The sequence below is a fragment of the Euphorbia lathyris genome, chromosome 1 (genome assembly GCF_963576675.1).
Source record: "Euphorbia lathyris chromosome 1, ddEupLath1.1, whole genome shotgun sequence".
Classification (NCBI taxonomy): domain Eukaryota; kingdom Viridiplantae; phylum Streptophyta; class Magnoliopsida; order Malpighiales; family Euphorbiaceae; genus Euphorbia; species Euphorbia lathyris.
This window is the reverse complement of record NC_088910.1, coordinates 132,900,761-132,923,858: the sequence shown is the minus strand read 5'-3', so window position 1 is coordinate 132,923,858 and position 23,098 is coordinate 132,900,761. Positions and strand designations below refer to the sequence as shown.

At 35.9% G+C, this 23,098-nt stretch overlaps 2 protein-coding genes and 1 non-coding gene across 3 annotated transcripts; 1 reads left to right on the top strand and 2 right to left on the bottom strand.

The window, feature by feature from the left end:
• The first annotated feature begins 5,759 nt into the window (after positions 1-5,759).
• On the top strand, positions 5,760-14,873 carry LOC136211028 (protein SPA1-RELATED 2). The gene is made up of 8 exons (XM_066002523.1): positions 5,760-6,091; positions 6,474-8,011; positions 9,749-9,906; positions 11,349-12,099; positions 12,352-12,498; positions 12,918-13,235; positions 13,337-13,396; positions 14,007-14,873. Exons 2-8 carry the CDS (start codon positions 6,509-6,511, stop codon positions 14,196-14,198), a joined length of 3,129 nt encoding a protein of 1,042 aa, XP_065858595.1. The 5' UTR covers positions 5,760-6,091; positions 6,474-6,508; the 3' UTR covers positions 14,199-14,873.
• Positions 14,874-15,323: 450 nt separating this feature from the next.
• LOC136211029 (uncharacterized) lies at positions 15,324-18,155 on the bottom strand. The gene is made up of 3 exons (XM_066002524.1): positions 18,017-18,155; positions 15,874-17,891; positions 15,324-15,789 (listed from the first exon to the last, which is right to left on the bottom strand). Exons 2-3 carry the CDS (start codon positions 17,846-17,848, stop codon positions 15,635-15,637), a joined length of 2,130 nt encoding a protein of 709 aa, XP_065858596.1. The 5' UTR covers positions 17,849-17,891; positions 18,017-18,155; the 3' UTR covers positions 15,324-15,634.
• A 3,579-nt stretch (positions 18,156-21,734) lies between these two features.
• Positions 21,735-21,807, bottom strand: TRNAA-UGC (transfer RNA alanine (anticodon UGC)). The gene has a single exon. It is a non-coding gene; the product is annotated as a tRNA-Ala (tRNA).
• Between the last annotated feature and the right edge of the window lie 1,291 nt (positions 21,808-23,098).

Below are 23,098 nucleotides of genomic sequence, written 5' to 3'. Positions count from 1 at the left end.
CACCCAAGCTCAACGGCTGGACTGGTCCGAAGAGATCCAGGTGTAGCAACTCTAATGGACGCTTGGTTGAGACTATGTTTTTACTTTGAAAAGATTTCTTAGTTTGTTTTCCATACTGACAAGCATTGCATAATTGATCCTTTTCGAACTTAAGTTCGGGCAATCCCTCAACTAATTGCTTTCTTGCTAGTTTGGCCAGGAGGTCCATGCTTACATGACCAAGTCTCCTGTGCCATAGCCAGGAATTTTCTTCCTTTGACACTAAGCATATATTTTTTGAAAATTTCTTTTCCAAATTCAGCATAAAGACATTGTCAGCACGAGGGGCAGTTAAAATCAATTCATTTGTTTTGCCCTCGAGTATTTTACATCCAGTGGCATCGAATATAAACTTCCTACCATTGTCACACAGCTGAACTACACTCAGTAGGTTATATTCAAGTCCTCTGACTAGGGAGATTGACTCAATAGTAGGATTGCCACTAACGGTTCCTGAACCTACTATCTTACCCTTTTTTTTGTCTCCAAAACTTACGCTTCCTCCTCATTTACGCACAAGTGTGATGAACTGAGTTTCATCACCAGTCATATGCCTCGAGCATGTGCTGTCAATGTACCACAACTTTGACTTCTCAGCACACCTCAGGCCTACCTGCAATATAACTAGTTATCTTTAGGTACCCAAGTCTTTTTGGGTCCTCGTTTGTTAGGCTCAGCATGTGATACATCATATTTAATCTTATGATGGCACACTCTGGTAGTGTGGCCATTCTTCCCACAGAAGTCACAATGAACCTTCCTTTGGGGATTCTTTATTTGCTGGTCAACACCATTATGCTGAGCATGCCAACACACCTTTGTGGTGTGTCCTTTCTTCCCACAAAAGTCACATTGGACATTTCGTTGGGGAGTCCATTTCCACTGACTAGTACCTGAGTACTCAGCATACTGATGGAAATTTTTCTTATTCGGAACCTTCAACTGGTTCTGAATAGATGTGATATCCTTCCTCAGTTTCTTAGAATCTGATTGGACCTCAGTGACATACCTATGCATGATTTTTAGATTTTCATCTTGCCTGGTATTGTCCTGGAGAAGATGACAAAGGTCACTGAGTTTGACCTCCTCAATCTCATCACATCGCCTGCTGAGTGCCCGTAATTTCTTGTTATACTTTTTTACAAGTGTGTAGAGATCACTCAGGGCATTAATCATTTTATTTCTGAGCAAAGGTAGAGTCATTACCTCAGTTGATTGTTCCTCATTATCAGATGCACATGAGGGGCCAGCTTGCTCAGAAGGGCAGGGGTCAGCGAACTCATCGGCCATGAAGCAGATGTTCGCTGACTCAGTGGCTTCAACTCCTGATGAGGATGATTCATTGCTATCGCTCCATGTGGCCACCATTGCCTTTCTACTGTTCTTCTTGTCCTTCTTCAGAATAGGACATCTTGACTTGATATGGCCAGTTTGATGACATTCAAAGCATGTAGTGGGCTTTGAGCTTTCCTTCTTATACTTGATGTCACTTGACTTAGCTTTGTACTTGTCATTTCTCTTGAATGGCTTCATGCTGTACTTGTCATTCTTGCGAAACAACTTCTTCATCTTTTTGGTAAACATGGCCATTTCTTCATCGTTTGATGAGTCACCATCAGTTGAGTAAGCTTTCATGACAAGAGACTTTTGCTTCTTGTCCTCAGCCTTTTCCTTCACCTCGAAGTTCTTCATTGAGATCTCATGGGTCAGCAGAGATCCAATGAGCTCATCGTACTTATAGATGGTTAAGTCCTGAGCTTCCTCAATGGTAGTCTTCTTCTCTTGCCAGCTTTGGGGAAGACTCCTCAGTATCTTCTTCACTTGTTCTTCCTCACTGAAGTTCTTACCGCTTGTTGATTATGTTGGTGAACCTTGAGTTCATTTCAGAAATTCCTTCACCATTATTCATCTCGAACAGCTCGTACAGCCTCATGTGTTGGTTCACCTTTGATTCCTTGACCTTGCTGGTTCCTTTATAGGTGACCTCCAGCTTCTTCCAAATCTCCTGTGCTGACTCGCAACCTGAGATTTTATTGTACTCTGAAAGCATCTAGCGCACAGTGAAGCATGTTTATAGCCGAGGCATGGTTTTGCAGTTTCTTGAGGTCATCCTCTGACCACTTAGCCTCTTCCTTGATGAGATTTTGCCTGTCAACAGTTTCATAGGGAACAAATGGGCCTTGGACTATAGACAGCCATGCACTTATATTTGTTGCCTGAATGAAATTTTTCATCCTGTTCTTCCAGAAGGTATAGTTAGACCCAAATAACAGGGGAGGCCTAGAGATAGATAATCCCTCAGGGAGTATCTGAGTTGTCTGATTTCCAGGATGGAAACGAGTGCTGTTCTTAACCATTACAGGGATCAGCTCAAGATAGTTTTATCTTGTTCAGTGAGCTTGTTAAGCTCTGATACCACTTGTGGGTCCCGTGTAACGTGACAATATTAGTTCCAAGGGGGGGGGGGGGGGGTTAGGAACTATTTAAAATTTTTGCCACTAAGACTGACTTGTTTTTAGCGTAAGACTTTAACTTAGCCTTTTAGCACAGCGGTACTGAGTAAATTCCAGACACAAGCTTAGCCAACAGGTAGCTAAGTCTGCTTCTGTCCTTGAGTCAGGAAATAGCACTTAAGTCTATAACTGAACTCAGCTTCTCAGTTCACTCAACTCAGCGTATGTTCTTTTTAGTGTTTTACTAGGCAGTATTTAAGCAAGCAATGTATAAAGGAGTTAAGGGTTAGAAAGATGTTACTCAGCAGACGTATCCTGGTTCGGCCTCTCTGCCTACATCCAGTCCCCAGAATTCCTTCCGAGCTTTTCAGAATCCTCTACTGAGCTCTTTAAAGGTAGAGCACAAACCTTTTACAATAGCAACTGAGTATACAAGAGTACCTTCCTATATTCCTCTACTCAATCCTATTTCTACCGCTGAGTACTATAACCGAGTACTCAGCTTCTCCTTTCTATACTTCTAGAAATGATAAGTGTTTTTGTTCTAAACAACAATGGCTAAGAACACTTTAGATGAAATAAGATCACTCAGACTTTTACATAAAGATTGGAATTGGTGTAAGATTTGCTTTGCTTTTCTAATACAGAACTTCGAATATCAATTTGGTCAGCGTTTCGACTTGATGAAGATCTGCATCGAATGAAGCGTTTGAAAGGCCTATTTATAGTGACACTTGAGGCACCGGTCATTTCGAATTTCGAAATAACCGTTGGAGGGAAACGGCTTCCTGTCGCTTTCACTCAGTCTGTGCACAGCGTCTTCGGCCAATGAAATTCTTGTATCTTCTGTCTTCGATAATGCTCAGATGCTTTTCGTCAGGCTGGTCAGAGTGTCTCTACATTTTTGGCAAAGTCTCCAGACAGCTTCCTGCGTCTTTTGAACTCTGCCCAAAGTAGAAATACTTTGTCTCCAAGTTTGTTTAGGTCAGCTGCTGACCTGACTTCCTTGTCGCACAACTCAGCAGCTTCGTCTTGAAGCTTTAGACAAAGGCTTCTCGATCCTTCTCTTGGTTGGGCTTGCATTTCGTTCAGCTTGAGCTGCATTTTGATCTGCTTGGGCCGTGTGGCTTTCAAACGTTGACTTGGGCTTGACTTTCTCTTGTGGGCTTTTGGGCCTTACACTTTTTAATGTCTTTAATCTTATAATTCAATTTACTCAACATTGAACAAACACATTAGTACAAATAAATCAAAGCATTTAAATTTAATGTGTTAGAATATTTTTATCATGGAGATTTAATTCTACTTAAATAATTTTGTCAAATCAAAATCATGTGGAAAGGTGTTTCAACACTTCTTTCGTCACAATCTGAACTCCATATACAGGGAGTGAACTAAATGAGGAAAGTTGGATGGAACTACTTAAGCGAGTCATTATTATGTTTGTTCCATGCTTACCGTACCAATTCGATGTGGTTATATCCTCAAAAAGCCCACTTGGAGAACTATAATTGGATAAAAATAAGGTTAGAGGGCTGTCGCCCGGCTAACCCGCTCTGATGCTTAGTCAGTTTGAGGTAGGACTCGAGAATGAATACAACAATAAATCAAAGTTATAGCGTAAGCTTAATGAATGAATGAAGTAGTGTACCTTGAACAGAGCTTACTCTATTTATTATACTGTGATTAGACTGTAAAAGGTGATTCTGAGTTAAGGAGTATTGATAAGTGAACGTGCTTCCAAATATTGCTCAAGCCCACTAGGCCCGAGATTCATAAGATCGGGCATGATTGTTGTAACAGATGGATCATTAATTGGGTCTTTTGAGATTTTTCAAATCGAAATCTCTAATACAAAATCGTATTGTCCAATTTGACTATGGAGGCGCCACATGTTTCCTTTCGAATGCTAGTTCGGGTCTCTTAAGCGCCACATGGCGAGTTTATATTAACATGATATCACCAGGCCAACTAAATAATAGATTAATCTCTTTTTGTTTTTATGAAAGTTTAATTTTTTTAGAGTAAATAATTTATTAGTTTTCTCATTTTTACCTAACACATTGTTCAGTCCTTTCATTTTGAAAAACACATTATACTCTATCATTTGTTAATGTTAATCTTTTGGCCATTATGTATATTTTTTTTTCAGATTTTTAACCGTTATATTCGACATAAACAAGTAGATAGAAAATAACAGAATAACATGTGTCATTTTGTATCGCATTATGACTGCTCTGAAAGCAAATATATATTTAATTAAAAATTAAAAAAATAGACAAAAAGATCAAATGATTAATCGTGAAAAAAAATATAAAGACCTTATAATATATTTTTCAAAATAAAAGAATTAATTAGTAGGGATAGGTGCAAAAACACCCCTAGCGTTTACAACCAGGAGCAATTTTACCCATAACGTCTAAAATGATACAATTTTACCCCTAACGTTAACCGCCAAGAGCAATTTTACCCCTAATGCTGGTAAATTGGATCAATTTCAGATATTATTGTAAAACACAAATATTTTGTTTCTTATTCTACACTAATTGAATATCAGTTCATTTTAAAAAAATTCATATTTTCTGTGATTTAATAATAGAATCGGAATTTAATATTTATTAATTCGGCGAAATATTTTGAATTTTTTTTCCAACTCGTAAAACAGACAGTATATTTTTTTTCACGTCTAAGCATATATTTATCTGTCACTAATAAGTGATACAATGACTCACATGTGAAGTTTAGACAACAAGATTCATGACCGAGAAAACAGTTGATGAATTGTTTTTAAAATTGACCAAACTTAACAACGTTAGAGGTAAAATTATTCTTGACTGCCAATATTAGAAGTAAATTGTACCATTTTAGACGTTAGAGATAAAATTGCTCATGGTCGTAAAGTTAAAGATATTTTTACACCTTATCCCTAATTATACCTCTATATAGGAATAACCTCTATTTTGTTATAAAAAAATTTGATCCCAACTTGGTAATAACCTCTATTATCAAACTCTATTTAGTAATAACTTTCCAATTGTTATACAAATAATCCGGTCCCAAATATATTCCTATATAGTGGTTCTACAGTAGTATATTTCATTAAAAAAAAAAAAAACTACTAAATTATTTACCCTTACCCTTCTCATGAAGTTTAGTGATCCTCATTTTCTTTACGGAAGCTAAGCGGTCCTCAATACTTTTAACATTTTTTAAATAGATCCAGCCAGCACCGAGACAGTCCAAAACTGTTTTTATTTTTTCTCCGTTTCCAATAAACTCCAAAAAAATCAGAAAATATATATTTTAATTTATAATTTTATGTAGATGAAGATTTATTTGTTTATCTAAAAACTCGAAGCTGTGACTTCTCACACTTCTCTGCAACAAAGAGGGGAGATTAAGATATTAATTTTCCAGTTTAGGCAATTCCGATAATCAATTTCTTTCCAGTTTAGGAAAATCCGATAATCAATTCCTCTCGGAAAAACCTTACTGTTTTTGTCACTTTTAGGGTTTGCTGGTTATTTCTAATTTGTGTGGATAATACTGCTCTTTGCTTCTGTTTGGTGCAGTAGTCGGTGGTTCATTCTTCCATTCAGGTACAGAAATTTTGTTATGCTCAGTTTTTCTTTTCATTTGGATTAATGTATTGTCTTCATCTTTGCATTTGTTGTTCAATTAGTTTTTGTTGGAACAGAGGTAAATTTGTGGACAGAAATGAGATAAGTTATAATTATTGAGGGTTGTAGCGGAAGTAAATACTAGGTTAAACTTTTGTTGGCCAATAGTTTCTGGGTTTTCATTTGAACTTTTTGAATTCTGGTTTGGTGTTACAATAAGCTCTTTAGAATATTTTAGTTTTGAGAGTTTGGTTATTGCTTGCTTTTTAATGTGAGTATTATTATTTTGTTGTTGCTCAATTATCTGCATTTAATGCTGTGAAATTCCTTTTGAATTAATGTTGAATGTGTTCGATTTTAGATGGAAGCATATAAGTAGGAGGCTGTTTTGATGCTATGGACCAAGGATTAGGTGATGAAATGGCTCCACTCGATGTGCCTGAAGGCGGACACTTACATAACAAAGAGAATGAGTATCCCTTGAAACCGCCTGAGAGCTCTAATCTCTTGGAGTATCGTCAGATTGTTATGCCTAAAGAGGGTGAGTATGCTGGCGGTTCTTTCCATGTTATTACTGATCTTTTGGATGCCAAGGATGTAACTGGAAATGTAAACTCTGTGGATGCATCGGAACACTTGCGTAATGGCCCTCACTGTATGGATGATTATGGGAACATAGTTGAAGAATTAACAGTTCAGAATTATGACAGTTCAAACTTGCCTATAGTTGGAACGTCGAACAACCGGGAAAGACTGCAAACTCGGGAGAGTCAGCGGCTCCATGGTTATCAACTTGGAGCTGCATCAGGAATCGGAATCGGGAGTTCATGTAATACAGCTTTGAACAGAGACAATGATCCGGGAATTTCAAGTGTAAGAGAGAATTTGAACGGTGCACCATCCCCTGCATTTTTGGGCCACAAAGCGGCAAGTTGTAGTAGAAATGAAGCTATGGAGCAATCAACAGATGCTGAAAATAAAGCGGTTCCACCCAACATGTTCACTCATTCTGGTATTCGCACGAAGATGTTATCAAAATCAGGGTTCGCTGAGTTTTTTGTGAAAAACACATTGAATGGCAAGGGGATTACTTTTCGAGCTCCACCCGACAAACCAGTAAAAATCATGCCAAACGATGCTAATACTGGAAAGGCTGCTTCTGTTACTTTAGCAGCTTCTAATTCTTCACCAAAGATTGGAATGCCTTCTTCTGCCGGTACTCCTGGACTAAAGCCTACAAGTTCTAATCATGACGGAGTTAGCCTACGGCAATGGCTGAATGCACGAAAGCGTAAAATGAAGAAAGTTGAGTCCTTGTATATATTTAGACAAATTGTTGATCTGGTGGATTATTCTCATTCTCAAGGACTTGTCTTGCGTGACCTGAGGCCTTCTTGCTTCAGGTTGTTGATTTCGAATCAGGTTAAATATATCGGTTGTACTGTCCAAAGAGATACGCCGGGGAATGCCGCAGATCAAGATAACAGTTGCTTAGAGAATAACATGGTTAGGAGGCAGCCAGCAGAGCAGGGCACGTTGCCCTTTGTTGGATCATATGCAAAGAAGCAAAAGTTGAGTGAGAACAATACTTCTAGTAGACAGTGGCCTCAGTTAACTGCAAAATACACCTTCAAATGTGAAACTGCTAATGACGGTGATATCAACCTAGCCGGCACCCGAGGTTCTGTTAACAAATTTACTGCAGTAGAAGATTATTCAAATGCGGAATATGGGATCCAGGGTAAGAGCAGTCATCTGCTGTCTAAAACAGCTCAACAGCAGTTGACATCTGTCAATGTCGGGTTGGAAGATAAGTGGTATGCAAGTCCTGAGGAGCTGAATGAAGGAATCTGCACAATATCCTCAAATACATATAGTCTAGGTGTTCTGCTATTTGAGGTACAAGTACAAAATTCTGTTTCTGCTTGTCCTGTCAAGTTCCTTTGATTTTAGGAAATAATGCTACGTTATTGCTAAGGTTCCGTTTGCTTCAAGGAAAATATTTTTTTTCTTATTTTCTAATGTTTGGACCTCTATTAGAAGTAAGCTGAAAATAATCTGAAATCGAAGAAAAACAACTTCCCCTTTTGAGAATGAAAAGTTTTTCCATCCTTTGAATCAAAGGAATTATTATGGAGCATTGAATAATTTTTAATCCTTGAATTAACACATATGTAATACATATTGAAGCCAAACAACAAAAATTATTTTCCGTAAAGCAAATGGATCCTAATATAAAACGTTACATTTGTTGACTCTATATGGATATAATCCTTTTTAAGTGGTTCAAGATGTTACCTTTTCTGATGAATGATGCTCTCGTTGTTGCTTTGCGGGTAAAATTTTAATATTTAGCATGATTTCTCTGTTATTGAATCTGATACTTTGTGGCAATTTATGGGATCTTATCTATTTACTTACATAAAGCTCTGTCTCTTACATGGATCAGGCATATTGTTGTATTGGTGCACTGTGGATTTTAAATATGCCACTAAATATGCCTCTTTTTTGTGGCATTATTTTAAGTTGTCCTTGTAAGTTGATTGGTATTCCGTAGCCTATGCTGCTATGCATAATGTTATTTTATAGATTAGGTTTATGAATATATATATATATATATATATATATATATATTAAATGAGAAATGATAAAGCGCAGTAAGAATTTCTTCAGTATGTAATCAATTAAATCTTGAGTCACATTCATAAATTAATTTATTGACAAAATGTACTAGCTTCATTAAAAACTGAATTCATGTCCAAATCCCATCGAAACTCTGCCCAACATAAAATAATTATATTTTGTTGGACTTCCAAATATATCAGGTGTTTTTGGTTGTTGAAGAAGCAAATTCTAGTTTTCCCTTATTTATTCTCTCATAAGTGTCATTCTTGGTTCATCTCTTAAACACTGGGCATAAAGTCAATGTCACATCTATACCATATAATACTTTAGAATCTGGAGTTTTTCCAAACTTGAAGGAGAGTTTTCAATGGAGTTGATTTTTTTGTTCTTAGGTGAATAAATTATAAAAGAATCGTATATACTTCTGTAACAAATAACTTCCAATTCAATCTCATTGCAGTTGAACTGCAAAAGTTGATAAGACCTGATCCTATTTTCCCATTTTATCTTTATAAGAGTTGCCTTCACCCGCAGAACGACTGCTTATTTAATAGATTCTTTAGTTGAAGCCCCTTATAGAGTAACAACATGTCATTGTTTGAAGTACCTTATAGAGTAACAACATGTCATTGTTTGAAGCACCTTATAGAGTAACAACCTGTCGTTGTTTGAGGCATCTTATAGAGTAACATGTCATTATTCTTGCTGGTGAGCCAATGGTGTTGCATAACCTTTCAATGCTTCATTCCCCCTCACATTTTGCAATGCTACTCATGAATATCACTCTGTTCGAATTTGGTTACTAATAAGACTCGTAGGCACAATGACTTGAGAAAATTCATTTTCATATAGGGGAGCACTTGCAATTGATGAAATTTCTGATACCCCTTAGTCTTAGCTAAGTGTGATGCCAATTGTTCTTTTGGCTTATTCTACCTTTTCTTGTTAGGTTGAAGAAGTTGAAAAAAAAACATCCTTCTTTAGCTGATGAATTTATGCTGATTCTTTCAGTTGCTTGGTCATTTTGATGCTGGAAGAGGACTTGATATGGCAATGTCAGACTTGCGTCACAGGATTCTTCCTGCTCAATTTTTATCTGAAAGTCCAAAGGAAGCTGGATTCTGCCTTTGGCTGCTTCATCCTGTACCTTCATCACGGCCAACAACGAGGTAATGCTCATGCCTTTTTTAATATGTAAGATTTTGAATGGTAGAGGAGACAAAAGTTGTATGATCATCACTTTTGACTTGAGCATGCTGTTATTTATAGAAACAACTAGCATCACAGATTGAAGGATTTGGAAACATTAATTTTTCCCTAAATGTTTGTTTTTTTTAGCTTTTAAAAGAGTCAAGATCGAACATGCTCTCTTGTTATCAATTAGATGGATACATTGCATTAAGGATCATCTTTTTCATTTTCAAAATAGTTTCAAAATTCACTACTATAAAGTATAGCGATAGATAAAGTTTTAATGGTTAATATTCTTGGCTTAACTTTAATTTGGCCCTCACTTTTTTTTCTTTTTCTTTTTAGTGATGTCCATGTCTCTTAAGTGACTCCATATGTGGACTTCGTTTCTTTATCTGCCTCTTCGTTTGTGCACTAAGATATTCCAGCAATGATACTACTGCATGCACAAGTGAAGTTCGGATTAAAGCCTGAATTGATGCCTTTTCACCAACTTCTTGTTTTCCTTACTGTATTTAATTTTTTCCATCAGAACGTTTATATTTAGTTGATACCTAGGAAGCACCGACACTTTTAAGAGGTTAACCTACGAGTGTCGGACACCCAGGACACTCCGTTTACACACACCCGACACTCCAAAATAAGTGTCCCCTCTTTTTGTGTTTTTTTTTTTTTTAATGTGAAGTAGAATATAGTGTTTTTTTAGTAATTTTACAAAAAAAGAGGGTTGATATATATAAAAAAGCAAAACAAAAAAAAACCCTAATAATAAAAGAAATCAAAATCTAAATAAAAGAATATAGCAGCTGCTCCTTTTTGGTAATTTAAATAGTTTGAAGTATTAAATGTTTCTTTTTGATGAATTAGTGACTTATTATGGATATTATTTATGATTTATAATGACTTATGAATGTTATTTATGATATTTCTCTCTCTCTCCCTCTCTCTCTCTCTCTATCTATATATATATATATATATATGTAAATATAAATTTGGCGTGTCCCCGCCATACCCGTGTCTCATATTTTTAAAAAATGCGTTTGACGCACCCGCATCTGCACCCGCACCGTACAAGTACCCGTGTCGGTGCTAACTAGGTTGATACAGAATGCAAACAGGAATCACTAGTAATTTTGATAAAACCACAACTCCTTGCCAGTTCCATGTGTTCAGTTTGATACCTTAACAATTTTGAGTGCATTGATTTTGACTTCTTCTCAGCAACAGTCATTTCTTATTCCTCTGTCATTTCATTGCATCTTCTTCCTGTATATTGTTAACTAATTTTGTTAGTCGAAGAGTTTGATGGGTAACTGCATTTTTATGAGCTTCTTTTATATCCAAGTTGTCATTTGCTTGTTTGCGTTTTCATCTTATACTCTTCCATGTGTGACATTCTTCTTTCATTGGTGTCCGACAGGGAAATTCTGCAATGTGAAGTGCTTAGTGGGTTGCAGAAGGTGTCTACAGAAGAATTATCATCTTCCATTGACCATGATGATGCGGAATCAGAACTATTATTCCATTTCCTTATTACATTAAATGAGCATAAGCAGAAGTATGCTGCTAAGTTGGAAAGCGATCTTAGGTGCATTGAAGCAGATATTGAAGAGGTTGAGAAGAGGTATCGTTCAAAGAATACCTCAGAGACTCAATTGTCGCAAATTTCTAATTCAAAGGAAGTGAGGTTGAAAAGCAATTTCAGTCAGCTTGAAAGTGCTTACTTCTCTATAAGGTCCAAAATTCCAGAGATGAATGCTACCCAATTCCAAGATAAGGATTTATTGAGGGCCCGTGAGAATTATTATTCGGCTTTGGTGGGTGAAGGAAAGCAGAATCCAACTGATCGTCTTGGATCCTTTTTTGAAGGTTTGTGCAAGTATGCTCGTTATAGTAAGTTTGAAGTACGTGGGCTTCTAAGAACTGGGGATTTTAACAACTCTGCAAATGTAATTTGCTCTTTGAGTTTTAACCGGGACTTGGACTATTTTTCTACTGCTGGGGTATCAAAGAAAGTAAAGATATTTGAATTTAATCCACTCTTGGACGATTCTTTCGATATTCATCATCCAGTTATTGAATTGCCAAATAAATCAAAGCTTAGTTGTGTTTGTTGGAACAACTATATCAAGAATTATCTGGCTTCAACTGACTATGATGGCGTTGTGAAGGTATGTTAATTTCCTTGTTTCTCTAGTCACCTTTTCATAATTATGACACAGATAGATTCCGTACTACTTTATCTATAGTTAAGTGGATTTTAATTTTACATTCTTCTTCTGTTTATGCTACGAATTTTCATATCATGTCATCTTCATATGATGTATGTCTGTTGAACCGAAGTTGAGTTTTGGTTTGCTAATCAAGTTTGATGTTTGTGTTTTGTTCACAAGTCATGACATATTTACTTGAATCAATTCCAGCTGTGGGATGCAAATACAGGTCAGGACGTTTTTCAATATAGTGAGCATGAAAGGAGGGCATGGTCTGTTGACTTTTCTCGAGTTTATCCGACAAAATTAGCCAGTGGAAGTGATGATTGTACTGTGAAGTTGTGGAGCATTAACGAGGTATGTTCTCCCCTATTCATATTTTTCAAATGCAATAGTACATGATTCATAGTAAAATAGACTTGGAATATTTTCATTCGAACTTCGGTCCAATATTACTGGACTGCTCATTATGTGCTTACATGGAATTTGACCTTCATGATTCAGCCTAATCATTGTGTCAAATGATCTTTCCTTGTTTTTCCATGCTTATGGCTCTTTAAGCTTTAGGTGCTAATTGTAGGGGTGTAAAAATGGGTTGTCGTGTCATATACATCTATATACTCCACACGATTATATGTAATAAAAATGATAATTGTGTCAAATAGGTCATGCTAGCCATGTTGTCTGGTCAGAAATCAACAGCACTAGCTAATTGAAGCTTCCAGTATTCTGTTGTAATTTGCTAAAAGCTCACGTATTGCATGCTTTTTCTGCAGAAAAAAAGTTTAGGGACTATCAGGAACATTGCAAACGTATGCTGTGTTCAGTTCTCTTCTTACTCTACTCATTTGTTGGCATTTGGGTCTGCGGACTACAGAACCTATTGCTATGACATGCGAAACGTAAGAGCACCGTGGTGTGTATTGGCTGGTCATGATAAAGCTGTGAGCTATGTGAAATTCTTGGACCCTGAAACTCTGGTTACTGCGTCGACTGACAACTCCTTAAGACTTTGGGATCTTACTAAGGCTAGTGCTTCTGGACTGTCGACCAATGCTTGCAGTCTAACCCTTAGTGGGCATACTAATGAGAAGGTATGCGTTTACATGCTAAATTTATGCTTGTAATGCTATTTGAAAGAAACAACCGAGTTGTTGCTAATTGTTACGATGTTGTTCATTTCTTTCCCTTTCAGAACTTTGTAGGTTTATCTGTATCTGATGGTTATATATCATGCGGTTCAGAAACAAATGAGGTATGGTTTCATTTCATGCTTTGTGTTGGATAATTAACAATGCAGGTTGATTTATTGTTTTGAAATGATAACATTCACCGCACGAAAAGAGGGGAAAGCGTTGAAGAGTAATCTCTTTTTCCGGTTTTGATGTGCGATCTCTCGATATTAATTAAAAGACAACCTATGTTGCACAAAAACTTCAAATTCAAAGCGTTTCATGTTTGGGAAACCGAAACTTTCTGAAACGTTTCGAGTCATGTTTGACGTTTCCATAATTTAAAGAACTTGAAAAACTCGTTTCTTAGGATGTAATCTGTTTTCAGAAGTGGATCGAGGCTAATCACATGTTCAATAAATCCCTAATAATTGCTAGATCATCTTCTACAAACTTTCGAAATGAAAATCTCTCTTTTCCCTCTATTATGCGAGTTTTGTACATCTTTTTTTAATGTAGATACATATAAAAATTAAACATGCATTCTTATTAAAAAAAATTAAATTATAGATGTATCTATATGTTTTTATTATCTACACATTTGCCCCACGCTCCCTTTTCCTATATGTTTCCCGGTTTTCGTTTCCATGTAACATAGAAGACACCTAATGTCCTGATATTGTCTTATTTCAGGTTTATGCTTACCATAGATCTCTACCAATGCCAATTACCTCACACAAGTTCGGTTCAATTGATCCTATTTCCGGGAAACAGACAGATGATGATGGCGGACAGTTCGTTTCTAGTGTCTGCTGGAGAGGGAATTCAGACATGGTTCTTGCTGCTAATTCCACCGGGTGTATAAAAGTGTTGCAGATGGTGTGAAGAGTAGGTAACCTCCGAGGCCAATAAGAAACAGGAACCTCTTCTTTTTGAGATAGGAAATGGAGAACCTGTTTTTCTGGAGGCCTATTTTGTGTTGGAACTTCTACGAAGCTCAGAAAATTGAGGCACTGTGCTTATTCATTTGGATAGATAACTGGACAATTAGCTGCACTTCAACGTTTCAGTCTCTTGGGATCCATATCGTATTAGAGTTGCTGCGCCCTCTCAGATGATTGCTTGCAGCAAGAGCACCGGCGTCTTTAATTTTTTTTTTCTTCTTAAGAATGAGCTGAAGAGGCTTCTTGTGAATATAATGCAAAGAGAGTCATCTATATAGCATTCATATGCGGACAAAAGCGGATCCTGGATAAAGAGCCGGGACTGTAATGCTAGGTGCGCTTGCTCTACAGAGAATGTGGAATCAGCATGAAGTTCTTTCATGTTTTTAGCAGAGGACTTGCAATTCTAGACAAGTACTTTGTTCGTAACTCTAAGGATAGCTTTGATGCACTGTCAAATGAAATTGTTATATATGATCGAAAAGATTGAATATATATATATATAGATTGTTGAGTTGTATCTAGATATAGGATTTTCTTAGTGCCCTGCTGCTGTAAATTTTTCGCCTAAAAAGATGAGTATATGATAGTGACGTTTCACGACGTCATTTTGCAATTGTATTTTCTATCGTTACTTGTATGCTGTTTTCTTATGCTAACGACTATGGTCATTGTCCTGCAATTTCGAGAACTTGTTGCAGGTTACTTCCGATGCCGGAGAATTTGAAGTTAGTTGGATTACTGAAATAGGGAAAATGCAAATAGAAGGTTTCTTCAAGGAACGGAAAAAGCACATTAAGGTAAGAACTTTAACATCTGCAGTTATATTGGGTAAATTACATTCATGGTCCCTGGATTATAGTCCTATTAACATTATGTCCATTATTAAACTTCATTTTTTGACATAAGTCCATTAAATTATGGTAAAATACCTATATCCAAGTCATCATTTCGTTTATTTTTTTAATGGATTTTGGTTGATTTGGAGCTTTTATTACATTATTACGAACCGATTATCTAGACAAGTTTGACTATATCATTGACCTTTTTCTTTTTGTCCACATAAATTATGGTAAAATACCCATGTCCAAGTCATCTTTCGTTTATTTTTTAACGGATTTTTGTTGAAGTTTAGGAGTCGTCATGTTGTAGCACTATAGTTCAGGCACACGAAGATAATTTACCCATTATATTTATAAACTTATCTATTTCATTTGAAGTATATGGCATCACAGCGAAAAAGTTTTAAACAACAAAGCTTGGCTATGAGAAATAGGAAAAACTTCAAACCTAACACAAAAGAATTCTAAACAAATGTATGCAAGTTTCTACTTTGTGCAAAACAAACTTCTAGAAAGATTTAGGCGCAGCCGAAAACTATGATTTTTCAAGGACTACGGCTTGTCCATTTGATCTGAGCTTGCCCGGACTTAGAGATCTTGAAGCTAATAGTTTTTCCCGACCAGCTTTCGTACCGTGTCCTGGTGGATTCCATCCTGATGACTTTCCTGGTGTTCGTGTCTTCGTGTTAACTGTTTCACATATATTGATTCAATCAAAATGTGGATTGAGGAGAATAAATTTGAAAATTTATAAGTTTAGAGGTCAAAATCTACCTGGATTTTTTCTGCTTCTGAAATTAACCGTCTTCTTTTTCTGCACAATTTTCTTGTCTTGAGTCTCGGTCCGAGCAGACCAAAAATCGGATGGCAATTTCCTGTCTGATTCCTCTGTGCCATTTGATTTTAGATCGTAGCAAATTGGCTTTATGTCGGGAGACATCGAACCCAGTGTTATTGGATCCTCCATTACCGAAGTATTCTCGTCCCAGCTTTTTAAAGTGCCCCCATTTGTTATTTCAGTGTGCTTACTTCTAAAGCTTGAAGAAATCTTCTCTCTCTCAGCTAGCTTGTAAACGAACATCTGAAATGGAATTTGCGACACGGTGTTCTTCTCCGTCCGATGACTCTTTAAAAACCCTGCTTCCAGATCGGAATAATCTACCGGTGGGGACTGCATAATGAGCTGACCTTCAATAGGAGGATCCATCACTAGGAATTTCTTGATGTATCTCAGTACCCTGCAAATAGATGAGAAACTAGGACGATGATTCGGGTCGCTGTGCCAGCATTTTTTGGTCAAGTTAACAAGGTATTTCGGCGAAAGCGATGGGAACAGTGGCCTTTCTCCTGCTCTTATGTTTTTTGTCATCTGGTCTCCTTGAAGATGCCCATCCTCGAACGGAAGTTTACCAGTCAGAAGCCCCGAACAGAGCATCCCGAAGCTGTAAACATCTGCTTTCTCTGAGTATTTGCGAGGTGAAGTCTTTGATGTTGGTTCTTGTTCTGCCAGAACTTCCGGGGCATGCCAAATACAGGGACTGGATGCATTTTGCTCCGCTGGTGAGTAGTATCGAGAAGATGGATTTTCAATCGAAGATAAACCAAACCCCGAAACTTTGACGTGAAAATAACCTTCAGTTGACTTTCTGGGTTTGAGAAAAACATTAGCAGGAGTCAAGTCGCCGACGTAGATTTTCTGCGAGTGGAGATATTCCATACCTCTTGCTATCTGAAGCATGATATCCACAACAACCGGAAGCGGAAACAAGACTTGTCGCCTCGAACCGCTGTTCTCTTTCATGTATGTGAAAAGATCCTTGTTCATTAACTCCATTATAAGAAAACATTCCTTCTTCTCCTCGTCGTAAAATCCGCAGAGGTACTGCACAATGTTGGGATGTGAAAGCGACAGCAAAGTAGCGATTTCAGAACTCAACGGCTTGATATCCTCGTAGAAATGTCTCAAAGCGAAACTCTCCCCGAGCCATTGAATTTCCTTATACTGTCCTCCAGCATCTAGTCTTCGCCTCACTTGATAATCTTCCGCCCCTAACAAAATCGAACTCGACGGAAGCTTACCATTAACTACCTGCTGCCGATTTAGCTTCTTAATGAATAAATCCCCGAGTCGTTGCTCGTTCTTCGTGACTGATTCCGACTTAATCTTTTCCTGCATCGTTCCGACAAGCAACCAACCATCTTCTTTAATTGAACTCTCTACTAGACTACAGATTTCACTACAAACTAAGTACTGCTTCCCAAATCTCCATTGAAAAAGCTTGGAATCATTCCAACTCCGATCATACTTCCTCGCAAGCATTACCCTCTTCTTCCGCATCTCCTCCTGGTCTAAACCGGAGATTTCGCTAACATTTTCAACCGCCTCAATAACCGCCGAAAAGCATGTAAGCAGATTATGAACATGAAACTCAACTGAATCTCTGTTTTGATGGAGACTAACAACTTTACCCCACCAATCCCGGCTATCCAAACACCGCCGAATATAAACTTCGCCTTCCTTAAAAATCCGGTAAAGCTCTCTCAACGGCTCTTCCAGCGGTTTCCACTTCACAGTTCTTTCTTCCAGTTTGAGATTCAGCTTAATTTCCTCCGCAATTATGTTGAAAGCAGAAGTAAATATATGAAGAAGCAAACAACACTGTCTCTGATTAATCCGTATATCATCTTGTAATATCATCAACGCCTTCAAACTCCCTAATACCTCCCCTATCTGCCGGAATTGCTCCATTACACCGGCGAAATTCCGAAATTCGTCCGTACAAATCAAATTTCTGCAAAAAATTCAAAATCCAGCAGATCATTTAGAAAACATCGAAGAATTGATATGATCATTATAAAATTAACACACAGAATTAAAAAAATTCAGGAATTCGAGGATGAAATTGAAGAAACTGACCGATTAATTCATCTTCTCGATCGAGGAACAGAAAAGCTCTGAAAAACAACAGAGATGATCGATAACTTCAAAGCTGTATAAATATAAAATTTCCGATTCTATTTTTCTAACAAAATATATTTGAAATTCTGTAATTTTTTATTTGTCAGGTAGCTTCGAATTTTTTCATTTTTTTTAAATTTTTTTAAATTTTCTCGGAAAGGGAAAGAAATGGAAAGACGCCTGACCGTTGAATGAGTCACTCAGTCCCGGGAGTTTCGTTTCCATGGCTTTCCCTACCGTTACTTCGTTGTAACTGTATTTAGTGCCGGCGATGTTTGGACGACGTCGTTTTGGTTACTTGGAACGGTGACGTTTGGTTACAAAAATCACTAAACCTTCGTCCTCCACGTGGCGTATTCTGATTGATCACGTTTTTTAGCAGTTTGACGCACCTGGAGGAGGTGGAGGCGAGTCGTGACGGCGTTACACATGGCTTCCCTATCATTTAGCGCCGGCAAGGTCTACACGCTGTCGTGTTGGTTATTTGGAACGGTGACGTTTCATTGACTTTGAATCACTGAACTTTTTGTCCTCCACGTGGCGTATTATGATTGATCACGTTTTCGGCAGTTTGACGCAACTGGAGGAGGTGACGGCGTGACACATGGCCTCTCTACCGTTACTTCGTTCTTCTAACTGTATTTAGCGCCGGCAAGGTCTACACGCTGCCGTTTTGGTTACTTGGAACGTTGACTTTTCGCATACTTTGAATTACTGAACTCCCGTTCTCCACGTGGCGTGTTCTGATTGATTGAGACCAAGCACGTTTTTCAGCAGTTTGGAGGAGGTGAAGGCGAGACGTGACGGCGTGACACCCACGATTTTAATTAGTGCTATAAATGGGATTTGATTTTAATTAATTATTACTTGAAGTATTACTAATAAATTCTGTATTCAATGGTCCAAACTCGACCTTTATTAGTAGTTTTTAATTTTTTTATGTGACGTGTCATGTTGGATTGCGGAAGATTTGGGTTAAAGAAAAGTCTAATACTACTAGTATTTTACTTCTTATACTATTATAATTTTTTTTAATGGCCTTTAAATTTGTAACTTTTTTTCATTTAGCCATTTAAATTTAGAGTGTTCCCATTTAGCCATTTAAACTCAACAAATGAGACACATTTAGTCTGCCTACATGGCACTTACGTGTCATTTGTTGTCTTTCCAAACATTAGGAGGCACGTAGGATATTAAATTTCTATTCCTCTAGGTTTTATAACGGTAAAATTTCACCTAAAGTATCATGGAAACCCTCCAATCCGGGAAGATTATTTTATGGATGTCCAATAACTTAATTGGTTGTGATGAATTAACAACTGCATTTGACGAATTGTTAATTTTTTAAATTTTGATTTGGGAAAAGAGGCAAAAGAGTTACAATATTTGAGTTTAAGTGGTTAAATGAGAAAATCTAAAGTTAAAGTGGCTAAATGAAAAAAAGTTACAAGTTTAAGGGGTTAGGAAGAGGTTAGACCTTGAGTTTAAGTGGCTAAATGGGAAGACCTAAAATTAAAGTGGCTAAATGAAAAAAGTTACAAGTTTAAAGGGCTGGGAAATGGTTAGACCTTTTTTTATTATAATTTATACGAGAATCACCATATACTTTTAATGGATTCTTTTCCAATTAATTCTAATTTAAGCGATTTGAGTGTTTTAACCACTCAATCCAAATTTAATTGGTTTTGTTACTATTAGTTAATAGTCTTGTTTAAGAACAAAGCCGCCTAGATGCTTAAAAGCGGGATTTCCTTTCGATTTTTCCTGCATAGGTCCTTTGGTCGTTCTTTTACCTCCAACCGTTTTTTAGCTGCTTGGAAGTTGCCATGGCAATCAAAACGAAAAAAATTTCATTATTATAATTCACTTATCAACGCTATCACATCGTTTTCAGTTATTTTTATTTAATTGTGTTCTCGTACTTGTTTTCTTAATATGGAGTCTCAGTCCTCACATTATTGGTAAATATAACAACAATTAATAATTTTAATGATAAAATAATAAATAAAGAGTGAATATAAGGAGTATTGTTGGAGATGATGTCTTAGTCACTCTTAAATCACTAAGTCAATTATTTATATTATTTTTAAAGAGTGCACTAAGAGTCTCTTGGAGATGCTCTTATATTTGTCTAATATCACACGTTTTTAAGAATATATGTTATACAGTAAAACCTCTATATAGGAATACATTTGGGATCAGACTATTTGTATAACAATTAAGAGGTTATTACTAAATAGAGTTTGGTAATAGAGGTTATTATCAAGTTGGGACCAAGTTTTTTTTATAACAAAATACAGGTTATTCCTATATAGAGTATTCCTATATAGAGGTTTTACTGTATATAGTATAAGACATATTTTAATTGCACTTATATAAAAAAAATATAAAAATATAAATTCGATTAATTTTCAAGGTCTGTGACTGTCCGACTACTCTCAACATTTTTTTTTGAAATTGCTCTCAACATTTTTTACAACCTTTGTTAATAGTAATTTATTTGTAATATCATAAATAATATAAAAAAGTTTGATATTAATAAATTGAATCAATTTCATATCAATAAAAAAATTCAACTAATTAAGGTTAGTTTGAGTCGTTAAGAGTCTCAAATCGTTTAAACTAAATCTCGAGTTCGAGTTCTAGCGTACGTAAAATCTTAATTACGAGAGAATCCATCTAAAGGGTAGCTTCGAACCGACAAATCGGATAAACTAAAAAAAAAAATCAAATTTAACAAGTGCCGTACATGAGATTAGAAGTAAAATTATTGTTGTAAAGTTCCCAACATTAAAAGAAACACAAGAAGTAATAAGATTTTGGACGCAAATAACAAAGACACAAATAACGCTTCACATCAAAAGGGAATCAATAAAAAAATTAAAAGTCATAAACCAATGACATATACTTTCTTAAATCATCTATCATTTACCCATGTAGTTCATTAAATATAACCAAAATACCCAAGTTACAGGACTAACAATATTACCCGTCCCATTTAATTCATGGGTACCGCGGGTACTCTTACCCGTTAAGAATCAATAAATAAAACAAAAAATATTACAAATTTAATAAACCATCCATCTAAAAATTGAACAAATTGAACCTTAATCGATAAAAATAAAGTAGTTTAGTGGTATCACTTAATGTTCGAAGAACAAAATGTTGGTGTTCAAATCTCACATCTTACATCTAAAAACACAATAATATTTTTGAATATATATAAAACTTATGACGGGTAACGGGTATCATGTGGTCTTCCCATACCCGTCCCATTACCCTAACGGATAATGATTTTTATCTCATACCCTAGGCTATAGGTAGTCCCATTAGGATCGGATAGTACCGGGTACCCGCAGGTAGAATACCCGTTGCCATCCCTCCCCACTCGGCCGGTTTGAGAAAGAAATCACTCCCGTGACACTTTTCTAGAGGCTATTCCCGTCTCCCAAATCAAGCCATTGTGTGAAAGCACTGGTGTTTTTTTTAACTTTAAACTAGTTCTAGTTATTTTACATAATGTATAATTAGAATAAGAATAAAGTTTATTATTTGTGTGTTTCAATTAGCCGATTTTTGTGTGTTTCAATTAACACTATGTTCAATTCATTCAGATCACGATAGAGTCTACACCAACCCGGCTTAGAGCGGGCGGATGGACCAAAAAATAGAAACTTGGAGCTGCAGGGAATCGAACCCTGTGCCTCTCGCATGCAAAGCGAGCGCTCTACCATATGAGCTACAACCCCTTGTTGTTATGAGGATTATTCATATATCGATAGGTGTTATATGCGGGAATACAAAATTTGTTTCCATAGTAAATGTGTGCTAAGGACATCTCCAACCCATTACGCTATTTCTATCTCCATTTTCTATTTTCTATACATCAAATCCTATTTTTTCTCCAACCCACTATACCATTTATTACATCAAAAAGAATATTCTTTACTTTATTCCATCATACCTAACACTTTTATTAATATTTTATTATTTTTTACATATATTATTATTATTATTATAATTATCATTATCAATAATCTATAATAAAAATTAATTCGAGAGATAATTAAAAATAATAATAATAAAAAAAATAATAATAAAAAATACCATAACAAGGTTATTAATTTTAAACTGGGTGTTTGGTTCAAACTTTGGAATCGGAATCGGAATCGGAATGATAAGGAATCGGAATCGGAATCACAATTTAACAATTTTGTTTGGTTTAATCCGTAATCGGAATGTAATATTTATTTATTTATTAAATTAATTAGACTAATAATAATTTTGATAAATATAATTTTACTAAAATAGAGTATAATATATTATTTATTATTTTATAATAATAATAATAATTAACAAAATTAATAACAATGATAATAACAATAATAAAATCATTATTAAATTATCAAACTTTTATTTTATTTGTTTTGCAGGGTTAGTAAGTTTCATAGTTCCAATTAAGCTAGTTTATTTTTTTATATGAGTTCATAAAAACAGTATTATGTTTTATCTGATTTGAATTCAAAGATTTGTACAATTTTTTATTATTATTTTCTATCGATGCAGTGATATTTTTTAAGTAATGGAGGTAAAATTTGAAGAAGTTGGGTTTAAATTAGCAAATAGTACCATTAATGGAACATGGTGGAGTGATATTTTAAGATAAACAGTTTTTTGTTTTGATTGAGAGGAATGGAAAATGATTACCGTCTATTTAGAAGGGAATCATGATTCCATTGTTGGTGGGAATGGGATTCCTATTCCACTGCTATTTTACTTTAACCAAACATTAGGAAACGGGATATTTTATTCCCATTCCGATTCCTACGTGATTTTTTCTTGAACCAAACACCTCCTAATACTACTTATTTAAATTTATTTAAATAATTAAATATAGTTAAATTTCTAGATTAGCTAAAATTAATATTGCAAAAGCCTAAAATAGAACGAAGATAATGAATTAAAATCATAACGGATTACATAATATAAGAAAATTGGCATACAAATAAAATGCTACTTAGCGTATGCCATATACTGAAA